A 20,911-nucleotide genomic window follows, 5' to 3' on the forward strand; every position below is an offset into this window, starting at 1 on the left:
GACCGTCAGCCAGCAGAGTTTCAGTATCAGAGGTTTGATGACTCTCTGCTGGCAGCATGAAGACATGAAACCAAAACACTCTGAAGTCCAAACCCAGATCTCAGATCTGCTGCTGCAGAACACAACAGAGACGGACCTGCTGAACCCAGAACCGTTTCACAGGTAAGAACCGAGTCTGTGTTTGATCCTGATACAGGCTCACTCACCTGTCCACTAAAAGACATTATGAATAGTCCAGTTATTGCTTGATCATTCAGTCTGTGTGGACATTTAATACACTAGACACAGCTGTTATTCTGTTGTTGAATGTTTTGTTTATGTTTTTTTAATTGGATTTCATATTTTATGATGTAATGTCATTGTGCTGTCTTTGTTGTTTTTAAAGTTATCATTTTATGTTGTTGTTGTTGTTGTTGTTGTTGTTGTTGTTGTTATACATTTGTGTTTTTTGTTCTATTATGTTATGTAGTGTAATGAAGTTAGTTTTTGTGCATTATTCTTATTATTGTTATTCTTATTACTACACCAGTTGCCAAGGCTACTTATCTCTACTTTCTTATGTAAAATTAAAAAATATGTAATTTCTTCATTTATGTTGATTTATAATTATATATTATAAATGATACTGAGATTTGGAAATGGTTCATTTCAACCAATTACTCTTTTTTTTTAAAATATTTTGATCTCCCTCTTGCCTCTCAGAAATAGAGGAGGAGTAACCATGTTGCATGTTGGAGTAACCTCCTCCTCTATTTCTGTGGACCAGCCTCTACTGGTCACATTGTAAATGTTTCTGTGCAGGTCGCCAGCTCTCAGCCAGATTGAATATTTGGCTGGAGGACAGAGAAAAGAAACACCGCTGACCTCCATAACTTCATTCACTGATCTCACATTCAGCAGCAGCTTCAGCCAGAATGTAAAGAGTCTCAGATGATCAGCTGATGTGTTATTTCTCCCAGTAACTATAATGATTTAATGGGAATTGCTGCTGCTGCATATCAGAGAGAGTTCAGTCGGTTTTGAAGAGAACTGATTGGAGCTTTTTCTCAACAGTTGTTTGTCGATCCAACATGGCAGCCATGTCTGAGGTGAACCTGGACGACTACAGCGTTTACAGCTCGCTGTCTGACGAGGAGCTGCTGCAGATTGCTGTCGAGAGAAGCCTCTCTGACAAACACTGGCCTTCAGACTGTGATCAGATATCATCATCATCATCATCATCTTCATCCTCAGCCCGTGCTCTGCCCACTCGAACAAGCCCAAACCCCAGGCGGAGACATCCCGACCCCCCCAGACACCTGAACCATGGTCCTCCATCCCGTCCTCCACCTCCAGCCCACCCATGTGTCTCTAACTGTGCAAATCCCCCAACAGGGCTGTTCCCCTCCATCTACAGACCCGTCCGGAGGTGAGTCAGTCAAAACACGCCAAACAGATAGAGCCAGAGCAACGCAACCTCCTCTCCACGCCAAAACATATAGAGCCAGAGCAACACAACCTCCTCTACATGCCAAATAGATAGAGCCAGAGCAACACAACCTCCTCTCAACGCCAAACAGATAGAGCCAGAGCAACACAACCTCCTCTCAACGCCAAACAGATAGAGCCAGAGCAACACGACCTCCTCTCCACGCCAAAACAGATAGAGCCAGAGCAACACAACCTCCTCTCCACGCAAAAACAGATAGAGCCAGAGCAACGCAACCTCCTCTCCACGCCAAAACATATGGAGCCAGAGCAACACAACCTCCTCTACATGCCAAATAGATAGAGCCAGAGCAACACAACCTCCTCTCAACGCCAAACAGATAGAGCCAGAGCAACACGACCTCCTCTCCACGCCAAAACAGATAGAGCCAGAGCAACACAACCTCCTCTCCACGCAAAAACAGATAGAGCCAGAGCAACACAACCTCCTCTCCATGCCAAAACAGATAGAGCCAGAACAACATGACCTCCTCTCCATGCCAAACAAGTAGAGCTAGAGCAACACAACCTCCTCTACATGCCAAATAGATAGAGCCAGAGCAACACAACCTCCTCACCACGCCAAAACAGATAGAGCCAGAGCAACACGACCTCCTCTCCACGCCAAAACAGATAGAACTAGAGTTACACAACCTCCTCTCCACGCCAAATAGATAGAGCCAGAGCAACACAACCTCCTCTCCATGCCAAATAGGTAGAGCCAGAGCAACACGACCTCCTCTCCACACCATATAGATAAAGCCAGAGCAACACAATCTCCTCTCCATGCCAAAACAGATAGAGCTAGAGCAACACGACCTCCTCTCAATGCCAGATAGACAGAGCCAGAGCAACACAACCTCCTCTCCACGCCATATAGATAGAGCCAGAGCAACACAACCTCCTCTCCATGCCAGATAGATAGAGCCAGAGCAACACAACTTCTTCTCCACCATGGAACCTAGAGAGAGGACCAGATTTCAGTCAGTCCAGACACAACTGTCCAGAACAAGTGGACTCTTGTATGCATCTGTTGTTTGCCCACTGACCCTTCAACACATGTTGGATGTTTGCTGGTAAACAGTTTTTAGATGTTAATTAGCTGCGTATAGTTCCTTATTGTCTTCACAGTGAGAGTTTCTTCTGCGTTTGTCACAGAGAGTTCACTCCGCTGCAGTCTATGATTATAAATGGAGATTCAGAGGCTCTGCTGGAGTTGGTTGAACGGGGGTCCGGCAGCGAGATGGAGCCCAGCGACGAAGGCTGGATTGCTCTTCATGAAGCTGCTTATTACGGACAACTGGAGTGTGTCACGATCCTCATTGGAGGTGAGCAGCTGCAGTTTCTGGTGCTCCCTTGCACTGCCTCCACACCATAGAGTCAAACACAGAGAGTTTGACCTTTGACCTCTGTCTGTCCTCAGCTCATCCCGACTCGGTGAACAGATGCACGTTGAAGAATAAGACCGCTCTGGTCCTGGCTGCCGGTCGGGGAAACGTTTCCTGTGTCGATTTTCTCCTGAAGAACGGAGCCGACCTAGAGGTCGCCGACAAGAACCGAGAAACGCCGCTGTTCGCAGGTGAGCTGACATCAAAGAGCCTGCTGGAAGACGCAGTGATGTCACATGAGTCCCTGCGTGACATCACAAATATGTAACAAACCCCCTCTGGTCTGAAGAATAAGTAGATGGTTTTATTGTTGTTGTTTTCAGCCTGTGAGGAACCGAACGAAGCCATCGTGGATCTGCTGCTGAGGTCAGGAGCTCGGGTGAATCGCTGCAACATTCAGGGAGTGACTGCTCTTCATGAAGCCTGCAGACACGGACAACTGAAGCTCTGCAGGAAGTTACTGGAGTCCGGAGCCGATCATCACGCCAAAAACATCTATGGCATCCGACCGATGTTCACCGCTGCACAGCTCGGACATGTCAACATCATCCAGCTGCTCGCCAAGAAAGGTCAGCCCTTCATACCTGTCCATCAGTTATCTTTTGTGTCTGTCGACAGCTGATCTTAAGGTGTTTCTAAAGGTGTTTTTGTCCCTCAGGTGCAGATATAAATGATGTTAAGGTGTTATTTAAAGGTGTTTTTGTCTCTCAGGTGCAGATATAAATGGACAGGCAGGAGACGGAGCGTCGCCGCTGTTTGAAGCCTGTAAGAACGGTCATGTTTGTGCTGCTGATGAGCTGCTGTCTCTGAAAGCGGACGCTAACCGCTCCACCACGTCGGGCCTGCTGCCTCTTCACGTGGCCGTTCAGAACAATCACTCACGGTCTGAGAAACTTCCTGTCTGTCACGGTTTCACTTTTATCAGCTGTTCTGTGTTTCTCTGATTCTTTTAAATCCACTGGTACTCTGTGATTGAGTGTATATTTACTGTCCGGGCTTTCAGAACAAGCACCAAACTCTCTAAAGTAAAAGCATGTTTGGTTGTCTGGTGCCGGAGGGTTCTGGGTAGACTAACCCACCATCAGCCCGACTCCGCTGGTTACCTCCGGGTGTGACAGGTATCTTTTGTATTTTCCAGAGTTGTGTCACTGCTGATCCCGGCGACCAGCAGGGTCAAAGTCCAGAACAGCGGCATCAGTCCTCTGCACATCGCCGCAGAGAACAACTGGGATGACATCATGGAGCTGCTGATTGAGTCTGGCTTCGACGTCAACGCCAAGTTGTCGGAGGACCACTCCGAGATGTACGAGGACCGGCGGAGCACGGCGATTTACTCCTCCGTCTACAACGGGAACATAGAGGCCGTCGAGATGCTGCTGGAGGCCGGAGCTGACCCCAACCTCGACGTCTTCAACCCGCTGCTCATCGCCGTCCGGCTTGGTCGGATGGACATTGCGACACTGCTGCTGAAGTACGGCGCCGACGCCAACGCTAAGATCCCCACCCAGCCGTCCTCCTTCCCGGTGGCCATCCTGCTCAGAATGGAGACGCTGCCGATGCTCAAACTGCTGCTGGATAACGGCTGTGACGCTAGGCCTTGCTTCGACTGTCCCTACGGCCAAAAACCACATCCGCCCGTCATGCCATCACGCTCTCGCATTGACGAAATGCGGATCAGCACAGTTGCACCGCCGCAGCGCTGCGTTCAGGTGAGTCAAAAATATCCAGCACAAATTACAGCTTGTGTAAATCTGTTAGATAAAGAGTCTCCTCTATCTTGTTTCAGTTCTGTGAGGCCGTCTCCAGCTTGTTGTCTCGCCGTGCAGCCGGTCCGATCATCTCGATGCTGCTGGACTACGTGAGTCATGTCCGTCTCTGCTCCCGTCTGCTGGAGGTCCTGGAGAGTCACAGCGACTGGCCGTCCATCAAACTGAAAGCTCGTAAGAAACAAAAACAACACTGACAGTTGACAGGAAATGGTCATAGCAACAGTAACTATGGGTGGTTTGAGATCCGACAAACATTCCTGAGTAAAAAGAGGTGAATTGTTAGAGCATTTTCCATGTACCAAAAAACGTTTCTGGCGTCCTAGATAAGGTCCCTGCAAAAGGGACACTGACGGCACATTTTATCTAAACTAATTCGCCGTTCCTCCTCCATGTTGCAGGGCGTCCAACAAACGTTCAGCTCAAAACGCCAGTTAGGAAACTCCAATAGAAAACAATGTAATCAAGGTGACACATCCAGTTAGGACACAGTGTAAAAAGGTGTCAGAGCTCCGTAAAGGATTTTTGAACTCCTAAAAGGTTTCTGAGCTCCTAAAAGGTTTTCTATGATCCTAAAAAGATGTCAGAGCTCCGTAAAAGATGTTTGAACTCCTAAAAAGGTTTCTGAGCTCCTAAAAGGTTTTTTGTGCCCTGAAAAGGTACTTTTTAAAAAGCCTTATAAAGTTCTAGAAACATTTCTGAGTCCTAGATTAGGTTCCTATAAAAGTTCCTGAGTTTTATAAAGGTTTACTGAGTAGTGCCGTCTGTCAGTCTGTTGGCTGGCGGGGCTGGGGGGGTTTAAGTAGGAGGATCAGGTCTCAGACTCTCTAACCTCTCCTCTAAATCGGTGTGTTTTCCGTTCAGGTCCTCCTCATCCTCTGATGCAGCTCTGCAGGTTGGAGATCAGACGTCCGGTCGGAGTCCAAAGACTCAAACTGCTCCACACGCTGCCACTTCCTGTCAGACTGATCCGCTTCCTGCTCTATGACGTCGCTGTTCACGCACCTGAAGTCTAAAGTCACTAGCTGAGTCAACGTTAGCTCGGCTAAGTTTGTGTAGGCTGTACTTCTTCCTATTCCTTTTCAGGCATGTAATAGCTATTAATGTTGATTATCTGTTTATTGAAAGTTTGCTGGATGTTTACTGTTCATTCTATTTGTTATTTTTTACTCATTTGTTACATGTTCGAAATAAATAAATAATTAAAAATAAGGGTGTTTATCACTATCCACTGATATTTATTAACATGAATCCCAATTAGTATATGAAAAATGAACGGTGCGGTGCTTTAAATGTTGCGGTCGCAAGGAATTGTGGGACGGCATTTACTCCTTTCTTTTGGTAAAGGATGCTCCAGTGTGTCCTATGCTAAAGGAGATAAGAAAGGAAGCATTGAAGCACCTTTCCTCAGCATTTAGAGGATTCAAACAGCTCTTATTACAGCTGCTACTCAGATACTTCCGGGTGATTTCACTCCGTTAGGAACCTTCCTAACAGAAAAAGACTACTCACCACTATGCATATATGTATGCGATGTGTTTTTAAATATAGAAACATGTGACCAGGGATGTTAAAGGTCACAAAGAAACATGGCTGCATATTAGCAGACAGACGAATCACTCTGAGGCTTTTTATTCCCAGTTTGTTTAGTGAACTGGTCGGTGCTGGTTTGTTGGTTTTAGCAGATGTGTGAGTGTCAAGTTGAGCTTTAGTTCAGTGAGTTTTGTTTTAACAGTGAAGCTTCACGTTCAGCTCAGCTCTGATACAGCTGGTATTAATCCAGTGTATTTATTTTTGGTTAAATATAATGTTTATTTTCTGTTTTATTGACGCTGCTGCAGATTGAGAAACGTCTGTAACATTAGACGTGTAATATTAACACATTAACTCTGGAGGTCAGCTGGTGAACGAGCTCAGACTGCAGGTCCTTAAAATAAACCTGAAGTGTCTCCCCCCATACACACACACTTACACACACACACACACACACACACACACACACGCACACACACACACACACACACAGTCTCCATTACAGACAAACAGACTCTTACAACACATGGACCTATGTGAACTCAGAGGTAGCGTTGGATTTATAGAGAAGAACTTTTAAAAAGAGGTGAGAACTTTTCTTGTTCAGTCACATTCTGGTTTTACTGCTGATTGTCTTATCTCAACAGACTTGTCAGTGCTGCAGTCTGTTGTCTTATCTCTACAGACTTGTATAAAGTCAGTGCTGCGGTCTGTTGTTTTATCTCAACAGACTTGTATAAAGTCAGTGCTGCGGTCTGTTGTCTTATCTCTACAGACTTGTATAAAGTCAGTGCTGCAGTCTGTTGTCTTATCTCAACAGACTTGCATAAAGTCAGTGCTGCAGTCTGTTGTCTTATCTCTACAGACTTGTATAAAGTCAGTGCTGCAGTCTGTTGTTTTATCCCAACAGACCTGTATAAAGTCAGTGCTGCGGTCTGTTGTTTTATCTCAACAGACTTGCATAAATTCAGTGCTGCAGTCTGTTGTCTTATCTCAACAGACTTGTATAAAGTCAGTGCTGCAGTCTGTTGTTTTATCTCAACAGACCTGTATAAAGTCAGTGCTGCAGTCTGTTGTTTTATCTCAACAGACTTGCATAAAGTCAGTGCTGCAGTCTGTTGTCTTATCTCAACAGACTTGTCAGTGCTGCAGTCTGTTGTTTTATCTCAACAGACTTGTCAGTGCTGCGGTCTGTTGTTTTGAACACGTGTGTTTTCTTGCAGACAACTCTTTCATCTTCTAACCTCGCAGCTCCATCATGGCGGCAGCCAGAACCTCCCGCTCTGAAGCATTTGAGGATTATTCCGTCTACAGCACCCTGAGTGATGACGAGCTGATGCAGCTCGCCATTGAGCGCAGTCTGACCGACACACCCTGCAACAACGCCAACACCATCACTGCTGTTACTGCCACCACTCCAAACACTAACCAACTGAAACCGAGCCCCAGCTCCCACAATCCCACTGCACACTACAGCTCCCACAATCCACCGAGTGAAGAGCCTCCTGATCCGTACGTAACGTCACAGTTTTTATTTTCCTACTCCATATTGTGAGTACTAACAACAGTATCTTGTACTCAAGTATTTTACTGGTTGAAGTGATCGAAGAGAATGGATTCATATAAAAGACTCTTCGTTGGTGATTATTGTACAACACTATTATTCAGGCAGATTAAGTTTGTGGTCTGAAAAGGTAAAAACAAACACATGTACTCTATAACGTGGTGGAGGTGTTTGTGTGACCCTGGGAGCTGTGTTGTCAGGGGCAACAGCTCCTGGTAGAGTCTCCCAAGGCTAAGTGGTCCCAGGGTTGGGGTCAGACCAACAGTGTGGGGCCCGCCACTCGCAGGGATAGGCGTTGGGGTCGGGTACATTGTGAGCCGGCAGCAGGTAAAGGCGGGGATCTAAGCATGCCGACCCCCGGCATTGCAGACTGGCTTTAGGGCCTTGGAACGTCACTTCTCTTTTGGGGAAGGAACCGGTGCTGGTGTGGGAAGTGGAGCGATATCAACTAGATAAAGTTGGGCTTACCTCCACATATAGCACTGGTTCTGGAACCAAACTCCTGGATAGGAGCTGGACTCTCACTTTTTCCAGAGTTGCCCAGGCTGAGAGGCGCCGGACGGGTGTGGGGATACTCATGAGCACCCGGTTGTGAGGCCCCTGTACGCAAGGTTTTCGAGGCCGTCAAGCTGAAGATGGAGGCCTTTCGGGCTTGGTTGGCACAGGAGTCTATGGAAACAGCAGACAGGTACTGGTTGGCCAGAAGGGCGACAGCTGCAGCGGTCATCAAAATAAAAACTTGGCTGTGGGAGGAGTTCAGGGAGACTATGGAGAAGGACTTTTGGTTGGTCTCAAGGTCCGGTTTGGGGCCTTCAGAATGGCGTCTCTGCTGTTTGCAGATGATGTAGTTGTGTTGGCTCCATCAGACTGTGACCTTTAGCACTGGTTTGCAGCCAAGTGGGAAGCGGTCGGGATGAGAGTCAGTACCTCCAAGTCTGAGGCCATGGTTCTCTGCCGGAAAACGGTGGACTGCGCCCTCCAGGCTGGGGAGTGAGTCACTGCCCGAAGCGAGGGAGTTTAAGTATCTCAGGGTCTTGTTCATGAGTGAGGGCAAAATGGAGCGGGAGATGAACAGGCGGTTCGGTGCGGTATCAGCAGTTATGTGGGCATTGTACCGCACCGCTGTGGTGAAGAGGGAGCTTAGCTGGAAGGCAAAGCTCTCGGTTTACCAGTCCATCTACGTTCCAACCCTCACCTATGGTCATGAGCTTTGGGTAGTGACCAAAAGAATGAGATCGCGGTTACAAGCAGCTGAAATTAGTTTCCTCCGTAGGGTGGCTGGGCTCAGACGTAGAGATCGGGTGAGGAGCTCAGACATCCGGAGGGAGCTCGGAGTAGAGCCGCTGCTCCTTCGTGTCGAAAAGGGCCAGCTGATGTGGTTAGGGCATCTGATCAGGATGCTCTCTGGACGCCTTCCTTTGGAGGTTTTCCGGGCACGTCCAACCGGTAAGAGGCCCTGGGGTAGACCCAGAACACGCTGGAGAGATTATATATCTGGTCTGGCCTGAGAACGCCTCGGGGTCCCCCAGGAAGGGCTGGAAAACATTGCTGAGGAGAGGGAAGTCTGGAATTCCCTGCTTAGCCCCCTGCCCCACGACCCGGCCCCGGATCAGAGGAAGATAATGCATTAATGGACATGTGCACTACTGTTGAAAAGTTTGAAATGACTTGTGATGTTGATGTTCTGGCTGTTGTTGTGTCAGTCTCTGTGCTCTGATTGGCTGTTGTCTTGGCGTTGGCAGGAAGACGTTTGATGGGACAATCAGTCGCTACATCACAGGTTCTGGGAAGAGAATGGTGGCGTATCGCAGACATGACGGCACTTTGGTCCACACCGCTCCAGAACCTGAAGAGTGAGTTAAGTTCTGTTCACTCTGTACGTGGAACCACCTCTATCACCTGTTTCATCTCTGTCTCTCAGGTGAGACAGGTGAGGCAGTTGAGACAGGTGAGGCAGGTGAGACATGTGAGGCAGGTGAGACAGGTGAAAGAGGTGAGGCAGGTGAGACAGGTGGATGATGGGTATTTTACCTGCAGGGAGGAGGAGCCTCTGTTCAAAGCGATCCGTGTTGGTGATGTGAGCAGAGTGAAAGCGTTTGCGATGCGTCTGGGAACAAACCTGATGCTGCCGAGTAAACCGGGCTGGCTCGCGATCCACCAGGCGGCGTGGTACGGTCAGGACACCTGTATGAGAGTACTGCTGTCAGGTAGATATGTACACACACACACACACACACACACACACAGATACACACCACAACAACATCCAAAGAAGTCCTTTTCCGTGCTTCTGTGCTCAGCTCAGCCGGGGATGATCAACAAGCGAACGGACCGTGGCGAGACGGCGCTGCTGGTCGCTGTCAAGAAAACCCAGCTGCGATGCGTTGAGGTGCTGCTGGAAAACCGAGCGGACCCCGACACCCCGAACTACAACAAAGAGACGCCGCTTTACAAAGGTGAATCAGATAACGTTGAACACAGCACAGTTCACCTGAAGTCATGTTTACTATAGGAGCTTAACTTTTATAACTCTTCTTCCTCTGCAGCCTGTGAGAAGGGCAGCGCTGCAATAGTGGCGGCGTTGTTGAACCATGGCGTGGCGGTGAACACTCCCTGTATCTGGGGTTGCACCGCCCTGCACGAAGCTGCGTCTTCAAACAACGTGGAGATCGGTGAGATGCTGCTGAAGGCCGGAGCCAAACACAACCTCCCCAACACCTACGGCATCTCGCCGCTGTTCAGCGCAGCTCAGGGCGGGCAGCTCGCCGCCCTGCGCCTCCTCATCAAACACGGTACGTTTATCTTATCGTTGTGCTGCTAACTGTAACTGTAGTGGTGCGTAGAACAAAGAGCAGCACATCATCACAGACCAGCTCTAACCAGGATGCTACAGACTAGATCTGAATGTACCAGCTACGACTGCTGCTGCTGCTGCTAACTGGTTCCGGTGGTTCAGCCTCTGGACCATCACAACCTGCAGCAGCAGGTTTTAAAGGTGAAACCTGAACCCGGAACCCCGATGCCTAAATCCTGAACGCTGAACCCTGAACCCTGAATCCTGAACCCTGAACCCTGAACCCTGAACCCTGAACCAGAAACCTGACCCCTGAACCCCTTGCCTCTGGCCCCTGAATGCTGAACCCTAAATCCTGAACCCTGAACCGTGAAACCTGACCCCTGAACCCTAAATCCTGACCCCTGACCCCTGAATCCTGAACCCTCAACCTTAAACCCTAAACAGTTCTCCCTGAACCCTGAATCCTGAACCCTGACCCCTGAACCCTGAATCATGAACCCTGAATCGTGAAACCTGACTCCTGAACACTAAATCCTGAACCCTGACCCCTGTATCCTGAACTCTGAACCCTCAACCCTAAACCCTAAACCCCTGATCCCTGACTCCTGACCCCTGAACCCGGACCCTTGAATCCTGAATCCTGAATCCTGAATCCTGAATTCTGAACCCTGGCCCCTGAACCTTGACCCCTAACCCCTGAATTCTGACCCTTGATTCCTGAACCCTGAACCCTGAACCCTGAACCCTGAACCCTGACCCCTGTCTCCCTGCAGGTGCAGACATTAATAGTCAGGCTGCTGATGGAGCCACCGCTCTGTATGAAGCTGCTAAAAATGGACACCAAGAAATTGTGGAGCTCCTCCTCTCTCAGAAGGCCGACGCCAACAAACCTGGAAGGACCGGGTTGTTACCGCTTCACATCGCCGCTCAGAGAGGAAGTTACACGTAGGCACACTGACTATTAACAACCTGCCTTATTTTAATAACAACAGAGCAGATCTCAAATACTGTCTTTGAAGGTTCAGGGGAAATCAACGGGGAGTAAAGAGGCTCATCCAAACCAACAGCTGTTTAGAGCTGGGTGTGCTTGAGTCATACTAAAGAACAGATTGTGTGTTCCCTTGTAAACAGGAAGTATTAAAGCAGTGATGATGATTAGTCTCTCACAGTAGCACCAGAACACTGTGGGTTTTTACTGTTACTGATAGCTCAGGGTTGGGAGTCGGTCTGGTCTAATTCCTGTGATGTTTTCCTGTTTCCAGCATCGTCTCCATGTTGATCCCGGTCACCAGCAAGACCAGAGTCCAACGGACTGGCATCAGCCCGCTCCACCTGGCCGCTGAGCGTAACCGCGACGACGTCCTTGAGGCTCTGATCGAGGCGGGCTTCGACGTCAACGCTCAGCTGTCCGAAGAGCGATCGAAGCTGTACCAGGACCGCCGCAGCACGGCGCTCTACTTCTCCGTCTTCAACAACAACATCGAAGCGTTGCGCATGCTGCTTGAGGCCGGCGGCGACCCGAACCTGGACATGTTTAGGCCGCTGAATGTGGCGGCGAGGCAGGGCTGCATCCGGACCGTCACCCTGCTGGTGGAGCACGGGGCCGACATCAACGCCTCCATCCCCACGCACCCCACCACCTTCCCCGCCGTTTACATGTTCTCCATGAAGTACCTGCCCATGTTCAAGTACCTGCTGGACCACGGAGGCCACGCCCTGTCCTGCTTCAACTGTGTCTACGGTAACCGACCACATCCGCCAATCAAAACAACGCGATCAGAGAGGGACTTCTCCCACGCTGACAGTGTCCCCCAGCTGAGGGGCGGCGTTCAGGTGACCCGAGTCTGTTTAACGTGTTTAAATATAGAAAAACACAACGAAGTGACAGAAAGAAAGATCCAAGAAGGGTTTTACTACAGAGACACACTGTGTAAAAGATATGATTATTATTATTGATTGAAGGTTCTGTGATTGAATGACAGTTCTGTGACTGATCGACAGTTCTGTGATTGATTGACAGTTCTGTGATTGATTGACAGTTCTGTGATTGAATGACAGTTTTGTGACTGATCGACAGCTCTGTGATTGATTGACAGTTCTGTGATTGATTGACAATTCCGTGACTGATTGACAGTTCTGTGATTGATTGAAGGTTCTGTGATTGATGGAAGGTTCTGTGACTGATTCACGGTTCTGTGATTGATTGACGGTTCTGTGATTGATTGACAGTCCTGTGACTGATCGACAGTCCTGTGACTGATCGACAGCTCTGTGATTGATTGACAGTCCTGTGATTGATTGACAGTTCTGTGACTGTTTGACAATTCTGTGACTGATTGACAGTCCTGTAACTGATTGATGGTTCGGTGATTGATTGACAGTTCTGTGACTGATTGACAGTCCTGTGATTGATTGACAGTTCTGTGATTGATGGAAGGTTCTGTGATTGATTGACAGTTCTGTGACTGATTGACGGTTCTGTGATTGATTGACGGTTCTGTGATTGATTGGCAGTCCTGTGACTGATCGACAGCTCTGTGATTGATTGACGGTCCTGTGATTGATTGACAGTTCTGTGACTGATGGACGGTTCTGTGATTGATTGACGGTTCTGTGATTGATTGAAGTTTCTGTGATTGATTGACAGTCCTGTGACTGATCGACAGCTCTGTGATTGATTGACAGTTCTGTGATTGATTGACAGTTCTGTGATTGATAGAACATTATGTGACTGATTGACAGTTCTGTGATTGATTGATTGATTGACTGATTGATTGATTGATTGATAGATAGTTCTGTGATTGATTGACAGTTATGTGATTGATTGATTGACTGATTGATTGATTGATTGATTGATTGATAGTTCTATGATTGATTGACAGTTCCGTGATTGATTGACAGTTCTGTGATTGATTGACAGTTACGTGATTGATTGACGGTTCTGTGATTGATTGAAGGTTCTGTGATTGATTGAAGGTTCTGTGATTGATTGAAGGTTCTGTGATTAGTTGACAGTTCTGTGATTGATTGATTGATTGATTGATTGATAGTTCTGTGATTGATTGACAGCTCTGTGATTGATTGAAGGTACTGTGATTGATTGACAGTTCTGTGACTGATTGACAGTCCTGTGATTGATTGATTGATTGATTGATTGATTGATTGATTGATTGATTGATTGATAGATAGTTCTGTGATTGATTGACAGTTCTGTGAGGTGATCTCGGCCCCTAATATCTGTCGGTGGGCGGGGCCAATCATTGACGTCCTGTTGGACTACGTTGGTCATGTGACTCTCTGCTCCAGACTGATGGAACACCTGGACAGTTACTCTGACTGGAGCGTCATCAAGGACAAAGCAGGTGAGTCAATAACTGATAATCAGTTGACTATTGATCATGTGGTCCCCCAGTAAACATGTCAGGAAAGAAGTGTTAATGGTGTTGTTGGTTTAGCGCTTAGTTTCCAGTGATGTTACTGGTTTGTCCTGTAGTTTCCGGTGATGTTACTAGTTTGTCCTGTAGTTTCCAGTGATGTTACTGGTTTACTGGTTTAGTGGTTTGTCTTGTGGTCTTCCAGCACCCCCCCGCTCGCTGCAGCAGCTCTGCAGGCTCCAGATTGTTCAGCTGGTTGGATGTCGCCGTGTGAAGAGGTTGCCGCTGCCTGGAGGTCTGATCCGCTTCCTGCAGCACCAGGAGAGATGTGACGACGACGACTGAGAGAAAACACTTCATCCGGTTTAATGAAAGGAGGCTATTGATTAGTATTGATTACTATTGCTCAGTAGTGATTAGTATTGATTACTTGGGCCCAGTAGACCTGGTCACTGATTCGACCATGTGTCTGCAGCGTCCTGGTTCTCATGTTTCTCAAAACTAAACGCTGATTGTTGAAATCACTTTTAGATGGCTGAATGTACCAGGTGTTTCCAGGTAGTTTCCAGGTGTTTCCAGATGTTTTCCAGGTGTTTGTATAATGGACGGAACTTGAAACATATTAGTTTTTATTGTAACTTGGCACGAGCACAAAGTATATCTTACGTCTGCATTTCTTAGTGAAATAAGCTGATAAAATGAATTGATTAATGTGATGTTGGTCGACACTCAGCTTTTACTATGTTTGAACAATAATGTGTATTGTTATTATCTCGTAGTTGATTATTGTAATGTTTCTGTTCTGTCACAATGGTGATCAATCAGTTTAATGATCGGACACAGTTTGGCCTTCAGCCGCAGTGAGGTAACATTCAAAGTGAAACACCTGTAGAAGCACATTTAGTTTATGAACGTAGGTTACATACATACAGTACATGTTACATACATACATGTTACATATATGTTACATATTTACATGTTACAGTTGAGTCTGGATTCATGATGAAGATACGGTTTATTAATGTTTAAATTAAAAATGTACATTTTAATAAACATGTTTTCTCCTTCCAATGAAACAAACGTTTCTTTGTTCAAACAATCACAAACTCCTTTTGGAGTTATTCCCACCTAGCCTCTAGCTGAACTCCGGACTCTGGACTCTAATCTCTAAACTCTGGACTCTAAACTCTGAACTCTGAACTCTGAACTCTGAACTCTGGACTCTAAACTCTGGACTCTGAACTCTGGACTCCGAACTCTGGACTCTAAACTCCGGACTCTGGACTCTAATCTCTAAACTCTGGACTCTGAACTCTGAACTCTGGACACTGAACTCTGAACTCTGAACTCTGAACTCTGGACTCTGGACTCCGAACTCCGGACTCTAAACTCTGGACTCTGAACTCTGAACTCTGGACACTGAACTCTGAACTCTGGACTCTGCACTCCGAACTCCGGACTTTGGACTTTGGACTCTAAACTCTCAACTCTGGACTCTAAACTCTGAACTCTGAACTCTGGACTCTAAACTCTGGACTCTGAACTCTAAACTCTGGACTCTGAACTCTGAACTCTGGACTCTGGACTCTGGACTCTGAACTCTGGACTCTGAACTCTGAACTCTGGACTCTGAACTCTGGACTCTAAACTCTGGACTCTGAACTCTAAACTCTGAACTCTGAACTCTAAACTCTGGACTCTGAACTCTGAACTCTGGACTCTGGACTCTGGACTCTGAACTCTGAACTCTGGACTCTGAACTCTGAACTCTGAACTCTGGACTCTAAACTCTGGACTCTGAACTCTAAACTCTAAACTCTGAACTCTGAACTCTGAACTCTGGACTCTGAACTCTGGACTCTGAACTCTGAACTCTGGACTCTAAACTCTGGACTCTGAACTCTGAACTATGGACTCTGGACTCCGAACTCCGGACTCGAAACTCTAAACTCTAAACTCTGAACTCTGAACTCTGAACTCTGGACTCTGCACTCCGAACTCCGGACTTTGGACTTTGGACTCTAAACTCTCAACTCTGGACTCTAAACTCTGAACTCTGGACTCTGGACTCTGGACTCTAAACTCTGGACTCTGAACTCTAAACTCTGGACTCTGAACTCTGAACTCTGGACTCTGGACTCTGGACTCTGGACTCTGAACTCTGGACTCTGAACTCTGAACTCTGAACTCTGAACTCTGGACTCTAAACTCTGGACTCTGAACTCTAAACTCTGAACTCTGAACTCTGAACTCTGGATTCTGAACTCTGAACTCTGGACTCTGGACTCTGGACTCTGGACTCTGAACTCTGAACTCTGGACTCTGAACTCTGAACTCTGGACTCTGAACTCTGGACTCTAAACTCTGGACTCTGAACTCTAAACTCTAAACTCTGAACTCTGAACTCTGAACTCTGAACTCTAAACTCTGAACTCTGAACTCTGGACTCTGGACTCTGAACTCTGGACTCTGAACTCTGAACTCTGGACTCTAAACTCTGGACTCTGAACTCTGAACTACGGACTCTGGACTCCGAACTCCGGACTCGAAACTCTAAACTCTAAACTCTGGACTCTGAACTCTGAACTCTGAACTCTGGACTCTGGACTCCGAACTCTGGACTTTAGACTCTATACTCTTAACTTTGGACTTTGGACTCTGGACTTTAAACTCTGAACTCTGGACTTTGGACTCTGGACCTCGAACTCCGAACTCCGAACTCCGGACTCTGGACTGGTACTCAGGTCTTATGTGGGTTCAGGTCTGATGTGGATTCAGGTCTGATGTGGATTCAGGTCTGATGTGGATTCAGGTCTGATGTGGTGCAGTCTTAGGGGAGTATTTTCAGGGATGATGCAGTTTTTTCCTGGCGGTGCTCTTCAGTTTCCTGACCTCAGTGTGTCTTACCGCGGCTGTCTTTAAGCCTGTTACGTCTCTGAGCCGCTACACTTGTGGTCCTGTTTCTGGGGCTGTGGGAGGAGGTGCTCCGGGTGAGGCTGGGGGAGGACCAGGGGGTGTTTGTTGTGTCCTCGGTCGTGCCAGCACACGTCCAGCAGGGGGTAAACCTTCCCCTGGACCTCCAGCCTGAAGCTGTAGATAGAGCCCAGCTCGTCGGGACTGTCGCTGTTATAGAAGGTCAAACATCTGCCCTCATAGTCCAGGAAGATTCCCACCCGGCGGGGGGGCGGCGACACCGGCAGCACCACCCTGGGTGAAGTGAAGGCTTCATACACTCCGTCTTTCAGGCCAATCAACCACACTCCACTCTCCGGATTCTTCCCCAGCTTGGCCTTACGATTGGTCGTTCCTTTGATCAAACCTAGACGCCATTTAGGTTTGTGGGCGACCTCCACCTGGACGGCGAGAAGAAGCTTTAGAAACAGCCGTATGAATGAGTCGTGATGATGTGACCCTGCATGCAGTCAGTGTTTACCTCCCAGTAGTGTTTCCCAGAGGAGAAGCCTCGGTTGGCCAGGACGCAGTAACTGTAACTGAACCTCTCTGGATTATCAGGAAGCCTCCGCAGCAGAACCCCACAGCCCACCATCGTGTCCCTGTGATGGAGCTCCAACATCGGGTGAGCAGTCAGAGGATCCAGCCTCAACAGCTCTGGAGCTGGAGGAGGAGTCAGACAGTCAGACAGACGGACGGACAGACAGACAGACAGACAGACAGACAGGTAGGTAGGTAGGTAGACAGGTGTACCTGGCAGGATTTTTCTCTGCAGTCTCTTCCACACGGTGAGTTTAATGTCGTTGTGGTTGAAACCAGTTTTAAAATTCACAGAGCTGAAGATCCTCTCCTCCTTCTGCTGGAGCTTCTGAATCTCTCTGAACCTGAAGACAAGGAGGAGGAAGAGGAGGAGGAAGAGGAGGAGGAGGAGGAGACAGAGAGAGAGAGTTTAATATTTATCTCTCAACGTTTAATCACTGAACGAGTTAATTGACAACATGTTTGTTACCTCGGAGCGATGGATCCGTACTTCTGTAAACAGAAATGGAGAAAGACGTTATTTCAGATCTCGATCAATAATCTCTCAGGGCTGTTGATCAGAGACCGTAACAGGCCGACAGTACCATGATGAAGTCCAGGTGTCCCTCATTGCTCAGGTCCTGCAGGGTGTTCTGGGCCCCCTGCAGCCGGTTCAGGTTCAGGTTTAACTGGTCCGTCTGGTTCTGGAGGGACGAGATGAGGGCGGCGGCTGACGTCTCCACCTGCTGCATGAACCCGGCCTCCTCCACCTCCAGGCAGCGCCGCAGCTCGCCGAACTCCTTCCTCACCACCCACTTCAGCACGTCGGACTCATTCTGATTGGACAGAGAGCTGAACTGAGATCAGTAATGAATGAAATAGACACTCTGACATCACACTCAGTGATTGGTCGGCTGTGTGGAGGTCAGAACAGCTGAGGTCAATATTATGAGCGTCTTCCAGCATCAAAATGTTTGTACATTAAACAGATATATACAGTATAATGACATCACTCACCGTGATTCTGGATTTGTTGTACGCCATTTTACAGATCTGATCTTCCAGTTTACGTTTCTGATTCTGGAACTCTGTCATCAGACAGGAAATGTCCTCCTGAGAGACAGACAGACAGACAGACAGACGGAAGAACAACACAACAAAAAATCCATTAGTATTGAAGAATCAGAGGACAGGCGTTGGTGAAGGTCATGAACATTAACGACGTGTGACCTTATTGTTGTAGTAAGTGGAAACACAAAGGTGATATCTGGTTTATGTTAATCTCACTGTTTGATGATATGAGGAGAGTTAATGGCTGCTTATCAGCTCTGAGTCAATGATGCCAGACTATGTTTATATTTGTACCTTCGTACGGCTGTAGACGGAGCTCACAGGTGTGACTGTGTTTTACCTTCATACGGCTGTAGACGAGGCTCACAGGTGTGACTGTGTTTAGGTTCCTACCTTCATACGGCTGTAGACGAGGCTCACAGGTGTGACTGTGTTTTACCTTCATACGGCTGTAGACGAGGCTCACAGGTGTGACTGTGTTTTACCTTCATACGGCTGTAGACGAGGCTCACAGGTGTGACTGTGTTTTACCTTCATACGGCTGTAGACGGAGCTCACAGGTGTGACTGTGTTCCTACCTTCGTATGGTTGTAGACGGAGCTCACAGGTGTGACTGTGTTTACGTTCCTACCTTCATACGGCTGTAGACGGAGCTCACAGGTGTTATCTTGTGTCCGCGATGAGCGCCGATGCTTCCACAAAGGCCACAGATCACCGTCCGTTCGTCCTCGCAGTAAAGGCTGAGCGGGTTGTGGTGCTGAGGACATGACTCTGGCTGAGCTCCACCTGAAACACTCACTTCCTGTCAGGACGAACAAAACTCTGTGTCAATAAAAAACTGACTGAAAATATGATTTAGTTCAGATACTGAGTCAAGATGTTTGACCTTGAAGGTGTTGGTCAGGTAAAGTGATCACAGGTGTGTTTACCTGCAGAGCATCAATGATTCGAGCCAAACTGACGTTGGGAGGAGGACTGTCTCCGTCTACAGCACAGCGACACACGGGACACTGCAGCTGACCAAGCAGGTCCATCGTCATGGAGCGCACACAACACCTGGACAGGTGAGGACAGGTCAGGTGAGGACAGAGAGGGAAAGGTCAGAACAAGTGGGGGCAGAATAGGCGAGTTGAAGAAAGGTGAGGACAGGGGAAGACAGGGCGGGTGGGGACAGAACAGGTGAGGTCAGGTGGGGACAGAGTAGGACAGGTGAGGTCAAGGTAGGTCAGGTGGGGACAGAGAAGGACAGGTGAGGTCAAGGTAGGTCAGGAGGACAGGTAGAACATACCTGCAGTAGGAGTGTCCACACTGTAACATCAGTGGTTCAGAGAAGACGTCCAGACAGACGGGACACCTGAGCTGATCCTCCAGACTCTGACGACGCTCCATGTCCTCACTGATTCCCAGCACCAGGACCAGAACCACCAGCAACACCAGGACCAGAACCACCAGCAACACCAGGACCAGAACCACTAGCAACACCAGGACCAAAACCCCCAAGACAAGAACCACAGAGACCAGCACCACAGAAGGACTTCACAGTTGTTTGTGTGTGTCTGTGCAGCAGAGCTGACTTTCTTTATAGATGGAGCCTTTTTTCCTCTGTTCTGTGATGTGATTGGATAGATGGACCGAGTGGGCGGAGCCACAAGTTGACTCCTTTATGTATGAAACGTTGTATGAAATTATTATGAACGTCAGCAAAATATTTGACTTCAACTTAAACATATACAGCATCTATGTACTTATTTTTATTATTATTTCATTTTTATTATTTTTTTAATGGTAGAAATGTAATTAATTATGTTGTTGTTATTATTATTATTATATTATTATTATTAATAATAATAATAATAATAATAATATAATATATTATATAATATATAAAATAATATTATTGGTAGTAATATAATAATAATAGTTATTTTTATTATTATTATTATTATTATTAATAATAATAATAATAATAATATATATATAATATATAATATAATATTAATGGTAGTAGTAATATAATAATAACAATAATAATAATAATAATAATTATTATTATTATGATGATGATCATTATTATTATTATTATAATTATTAAAGGTAGTAATGTAATGAATTTTGTTTGACTCGGCCCGTTTGAACAGCAGTGTTTGTTTAGTGTTTCTGAAAGTTTCTGATAATCGTTTTTTATCTGATAGACCGACACCTGAAAGGCACCTTAAACACGTCTCCATGGTAACAGAGATGCACACAGGTAAATGCTCTCTCTCTCTCTCTCTCTCTCTCTCTCTCTCTCTCTGTATATATAAATATATATATATTTATATATATATTTATTTATTTATTTATTTTGAATGCAGGACTTGTAACAGAGTATTTGTACACTGTGGTTATTAGTACTTTTACTTTAGTAAAATGTGTGAGTAGCCCACATCATGTCTGCTGTTGATGTTTGTGTGTTGACTGATTGACTCAACATGTTTCAT

At 46.9% G+C, this 20,911-nt stretch overlaps 3 protein-coding genes across 5 annotated transcripts; 2 read left to right on the forward strand and 1 right to left on the reverse strand.

Moving 5' to 3' along the window:
• LOC119477260 (ankyrin repeat and SOCS box protein 2-like) lies at positions 1-5,823 on the forward strand. 2 transcript variants are annotated; one of them, XM_037751241.1, is made up of 10 exons: positions 1-162; positions 802-916; positions 1,054-1,408; positions 2,626-2,795; positions 2,891-3,046; positions 3,179-3,424; positions 3,567-3,738; positions 3,994-4,564; positions 4,642-4,795; positions 5,486-5,823. In XM_037751241.1, exons 3-10 carry the CDS (start codon positions 1,071-1,073, stop codon positions 5,635-5,637), a joined length of 1,959 nt encoding a protein of 652 aa, XP_037607169.1. In that variant the 5' UTR covers positions 1-162; positions 802-916; positions 1,054-1,070; the 3' UTR covers positions 5,638-5,823. The 2 variants fall into 2 exon arrangements, with proteins under 2 accessions (XP_037607169.1, XP_037607168.1); XM_037751240.1 differs by lacking the exon at positions 802-916 and having other exon boundaries at positions 2-162.
• Positions 5,824-6,589: 766 nt separating this feature from the next.
• asb2a.1 (ankyrin repeat and SOCS box containing 2a, tandem duplicate 1) lies at positions 6,590-14,960 on the forward strand. 2 transcript variants are annotated; one of them, XM_037751347.1, is made up of 10 exons: positions 6,590-6,740; positions 7,406-7,666; positions 9,461-9,571; positions 9,756-9,925; positions 10,019-10,174; positions 10,265-10,510; positions 11,289-11,460; positions 11,778-12,348; positions 13,724-13,877; positions 14,095-14,960. In XM_037751347.1, exons 2-10 carry the CDS (start codon positions 7,413-7,415, stop codon positions 14,232-14,234), a joined length of 1,974 nt encoding a protein of 657 aa, XP_037607275.1. In that variant the 5' UTR covers positions 6,590-6,740; positions 7,406-7,412; the 3' UTR covers positions 14,235-14,960. The 2 variants fall into 2 exon arrangements, with proteins under 2 accessions (XP_037607275.1, XP_037607274.1); XM_037751346.1 differs by having other exon boundaries at positions 6,615-6,740; positions 7,378-7,666.
• A 1,180-nt stretch (positions 14,961-16,140) lies between these two features.
• On the reverse strand, positions 16,141-20,659 carry LOC119477389 (E3 ubiquitin-protein ligase TRIM50-like). The gene is made up of 10 exons (XM_037751466.1): positions 20,643-20,659; positions 19,720-19,965; positions 19,361-19,487; positions 19,063-19,233; positions 18,378-18,473; positions 17,966-18,196; positions 17,851-17,873; positions 17,595-17,725; positions 17,323-17,504; positions 16,141-17,242 (listed from the first exon to the last, which is right to left on the reverse strand). The coding sequence occupies exons 1-10, from the start codon at positions 20,657-20,659 to the stop codon at positions 16,817-16,819; spliced, it is 1,650 nt and encodes a 549-aa protein (XP_037607394.1). The 3' UTR covers positions 16,141-16,816.
• Positions 20,660-20,911: the final 252 nt, after the last annotated feature.

This window comes from Sebastes umbrosus, chromosome 18 (assembly GCF_015220745.1).
Source record: "Sebastes umbrosus isolate fSebUmb1 chromosome 18, fSebUmb1.pri, whole genome shotgun sequence".
Classification (NCBI taxonomy): Eukaryota; Metazoa; Chordata; class Actinopteri; order Perciformes; family Sebastidae; genus Sebastes; species Sebastes umbrosus.

What these genes read in the sequence shown, in the direction of transcription:
- LOC119477389 (XM_037751466.1), bottom strand. An exon ending in ACAACAAATCCAGAATCACG is followed by an intron (nt 18,197 to 18,377) that starts GTGAGTGATGTC and finishes CTGTCCAATCAG; the next exon opens with AATGAGTCCGACGTGCTGAA. An exon ending in GACACCTGGACTTCATCATG is followed by an intron (nt 17,874 to 17,965) that starts GTACTGTCGGCC and finishes TTCTGTTTACAG; the next exon opens with AAGTACGGATCCATCGCTCC.
- asb2a.1 (XM_037751347.1), top strand. Translation starts at nt 7,413, where the DNA reads ATGGCGGCAGCCAGAACCTCCCGCTCTGAAGCATTTGAGGATTATTCC. An exon ending in ACCGCTCCAGAACCTGAAGA is followed by an intron (nt 9,572 to 9,755) that starts GTGAGTTAAGTT and finishes TTTTACCTGCAG; the next exon opens with GGAGGAGGAGCCTCTGTTCA. An exon ending in AGCTGAGGGGCGGCGTTCAG is followed by an intron (nt 12,349 to 13,723) that starts GTGACCCGAGTC and finishes ATTGATTGACAG; the next exon opens with TTCTGTGAGGTGATCTCGGC.
- LOC119477260 (XM_037751241.1), top strand. Translation starts at nt 1,071, where the DNA reads ATGGCAGCCATGTCTGAGGTGAACCTGGACGACTACAGCGTTTACAGC. An exon ending in TGTCACGATCCTCATTGGAG is followed by an intron (nt 2,796 to 2,890) that starts GTGAGCAGCTGC and finishes GTCTGTCCTCAG; the next exon opens with CTCATCCCGACTCGGTGAAC. An exon ending in GTCCATCAAACTGAAAGCTC is followed by an intron (nt 4,796 to 5,485) that starts GTAAGAAACAAA and finishes TTTTCCGTTCAG; the next exon opens with GTCCTCCTCATCCTCTGATG.